General features: G+C 55.1%; 1 protein-coding gene across 1 annotated transcript; it reads right to left on the reverse strand.

Moving 5' to 3' along the window:
- Nucleotides 1-334: 334 nt before the first annotated feature.
- Nucleotides 335-2776, reverse strand: tlr2 (toll-like receptor 2; the record flags this gene model as incomplete). Its single annotated transcript, XM_080534852.1, has 1 exon — nucleotides 335-2776. One exon carries the CDS (start codon nucleotides 2774-2776, stop codon nucleotides 335-337), a length of 2442 nt encoding a protein of 813 aa, XP_080390978.1.
- Between the last annotated feature and the right edge of the window lie 443 nt (nucleotides 2777-3219).

Genomic DNA, 3219 nt, shown 5'->3' on the forward strand with positions numbered 1-3219 from the left:
CTCTCTATGCAATTCTCATGTTCTACCGGCCTGTCAGTCATTCTCTGGGGGCAGGACAATGTTTAACGCGCCGACCGTAAATAGCGGCAATTCCCCACATCACCAGAATGATCACGCCCCTTTTTGGGTGAAAGAAGTGTAGAAGTTTGACTGGGGGTCAATGGAAATGTCTGGTCTTTGCTACTTTAATCCGATAAAATAAGAAAACCGTAGTGCTTTTAAGATATTAGGAGCCCAAATCCGATGGCCAGTTAGGCAAACTATTATATAGTGTCAATGATCGACGTCGTTATATATGCAATCTCATATTGCATTAGCATTTGAATTAAGTCTACTATATGCTTCCATTACCCTCACGAGCCGCCTCGGGTCTTCTGATCGCCTCCCTCAGCCCGTGCCAGAAGCGCGGCCTGTCCTCCTCCTCCTCGGGCCACTCCAGGTAGGTCCGGGAGTTCATGACCTTCCTCAGCTTGCAGAACCTCCTGGGGATGGTCTCCTTGGCGATGGGCTCGAGCAGCACCAGCACGGCGCTGTCGTTGTTCTGGTGGAACAGCCGGAAGTGAGAGTAGTCCAGCTCGTACTTGCACCACTCGCTCTGCACGAAGCTCCGGGAGAGGACGAACAGCGTCCGGTGGCTCTTCTCCACCGCGTCCATGATGTTGTCCAGGATCCACCGGCCGGGGAGGAAGTCCCGCTTGTGGAGGCAGAGGCGTAGCGGCGGCCGCGACTCCTCCGTCTGGGGGACCAGGTGCTCCTCCACCCAGCCGGCGTCCCTGTCGCTGTAGGAGACGAAGGCGTCGTAGCAGACCTCCTCCCCTTCTCTCCCGAGGACCGGCCTCCTCTTCCCCTTCTTCTTGGCCCTGAGCCAGGCCCAGGTCATCCGCAGGTACCACAGGGCGTGGAAGTGGTGACACAGAGCCCCCGAGACCAGGAAGGTGAGGAGGACGCCGGAGCAGAGGACGGAGAGGGCGACGGCCGCGTGGCACTCGAACACGGAGAGCCTAGCGTCCGCGACGAGGGCCCCTCGGACTGCATCGGGCGACTCACACACGTAGGTCCCGAACCTGTCCCCTAAGACGACTACGTTTCCCACGTCCCCTTGCATGAACGCCACAAAGTCACAGGAGCACATGAACGCGTTCGCGCCGGCTTCCAAGAGCCTCAGTTCGCCGTACGCCTCTAGGTCCTCGTCGTCGAACGTGCGGAGGTCGTTGTCGTGAATCCAGAGGACCTCCAGGGACGGATACAACTTCCCGTCCATCAAACTCAACAACTTGTTGCCCGAGATGTACAACTCCGCCAGGAGAGGCAGCTCGATGTCGAACACCGTCAGGTCGTTGTCGCTCAAATCCAGGACGTGTAAACTCCGAGGCAGGCAGCGGGTCGCCTTGGTCAAGTGGGAGGACGAGAGGTTCAGTGAACGGAGCCTCGGGGGCCAATCGCAGGTCTGGGGTATCCTGTGGAACGCATTCCCGCTCAGGTCGACGGTGGTCAGGTTGTCCAGTTTGGTGAAGAGTTGGCTGTCGAGGGACTGCAGGTTGTTCCGGCTGACGTTGAGGGTCCGCAGGCCCCGCAGGACCCCACGGCCGTCGCACATCATCTCCCTCATGGTCCAGTCGTGGAAGAGGTTCCCGCTCACGTCCAGGTACTCCAGCCTGGAGAGGTCCCTGGAGGTGTTGCAAGGCGTGGTGTGAACCTTGCAGTCGATGATAGACACCTTCCGCAGCACCCTGAGGACGGGCTCCAGGAAGAAGAGGGCGGGGAAGTTGTAGAACTGAGGGGCGTCGATGTTCTTGAGGACGGCCGACTCGAAGTGCGGCAGATTGAGCGGCACGTACTCCCACGGGCCCTTGAGGAAGAATCTGGAATCTTCCACCTCCAGGTGAGTCAGCATGGAGTTGCCCAACTTGTTGACCAGCGCGATCAAAGCTACGTCTACGATGCTGCTGTTCCGGACACAAACGTTTTTCACGTCTCTGATTTTCACCACCCACAAGGGCCCCATTGTCTCTACTCTGTGGAACTGTGTGTCGGTGAGGATCAACGTCGTGACGGGACGCAACACGTCGAACAGTACGTTCTCCACGAGGACCAAGTCCCTCTGGAAGGGACCGTTAAGGCTGAGCGTCGCTTTACAAAGGGGTCCGACGTTTCCCAAGCTTCCCTTTTCGTAGTCGTCCAGGTCGCTGCCGTGGAACCAAAGCTCCTCGAGACCGCTGAGGCCAGCAAAGTCGTCCGCGGTGACGTTACGAAGCGTCGGACCTCCGAACTGAAGGGTCTTCAACCTCTTCAAGGGCTCGAACAGGTGTTGCCCTTGTGTGCCTAGTGTCGCGTATCCGTTCCAGTGGAGGCTGAGGTGGCGAAGAGAGAGAAGCTTCTGGAACCAGGAAGCGGACAGCCTAGCCAGTCGGTTGAACGACAGGTCCAGCGACTCCAGGTTCGCCAGAGCCGAGAACGCTTGCTCGTGAATCGTTTCGATTTCGTTGTTGTTCAAGCGCAGAGTCTTCAGACTCTTGTACTCGCGCAGGTCGTCTTCTGCTACGACCTGCAGTTCGTTGAAGGAGAGGTCGAGCTGGAGGACGGCCTTGGTGGGGACGGTGGGGACTCTGTTGAGATGCTGGTAGGAGCAGTTACAGAGGAGGGCTCGGTCACAGCGGCCACAGTGTGGCCTTGTGGGTAGAGCCTTGGGTGAGGCAGTAGCACATTGGCTCAGATGTAGCAACAGAAGAACTAGAGAAGGCCTCAGCGCCGCCATCTTGAATCCCCTAGCCGCCATCTTGAATCCCCTACGGAAAGCACAAGATTGGTTTGTAGGTCATTCACATAATACACTCCAAAAGGTTGGATTTGAAATAAAAACAACTATTGTGAGGTTAAAGTAGAGATTCCCAGCGTTTATTTGATGGTATATACAGTATTTGAATACATTGGTTTCACCATTCAGAAATGACCACACTATTTATGCATAGTACGCCCATTTCAGAATATGTACAATATGTACACAAACACCATCAAATAAACGCTGTGAATCTCTATTTTAACCTCATAGTGATCGATTTATTTATTTAGAGCAAAACTAGGAAAAAGTGCTTCACTGTCCCATTACATTAGGGCACAGTATATCACTAGGGAGCGCTACAGCATGGCAGACATTACTTTCTTAACTTCTCGATGTGTAGTTGTGTAGATTAATAACAATACGTCCTAACCAGCACAGTT

This window comes from Nansenia antarctica (assembly GCF_963989245.1).
Source record: "Nansenia antarctica genome assembly, chromosome: 6".
Classification (NCBI taxonomy): Eukaryota; Metazoa; Chordata; class Actinopteri; order Argentiniformes; family Microstomatidae; genus Nansenia; species Nansenia antarctica.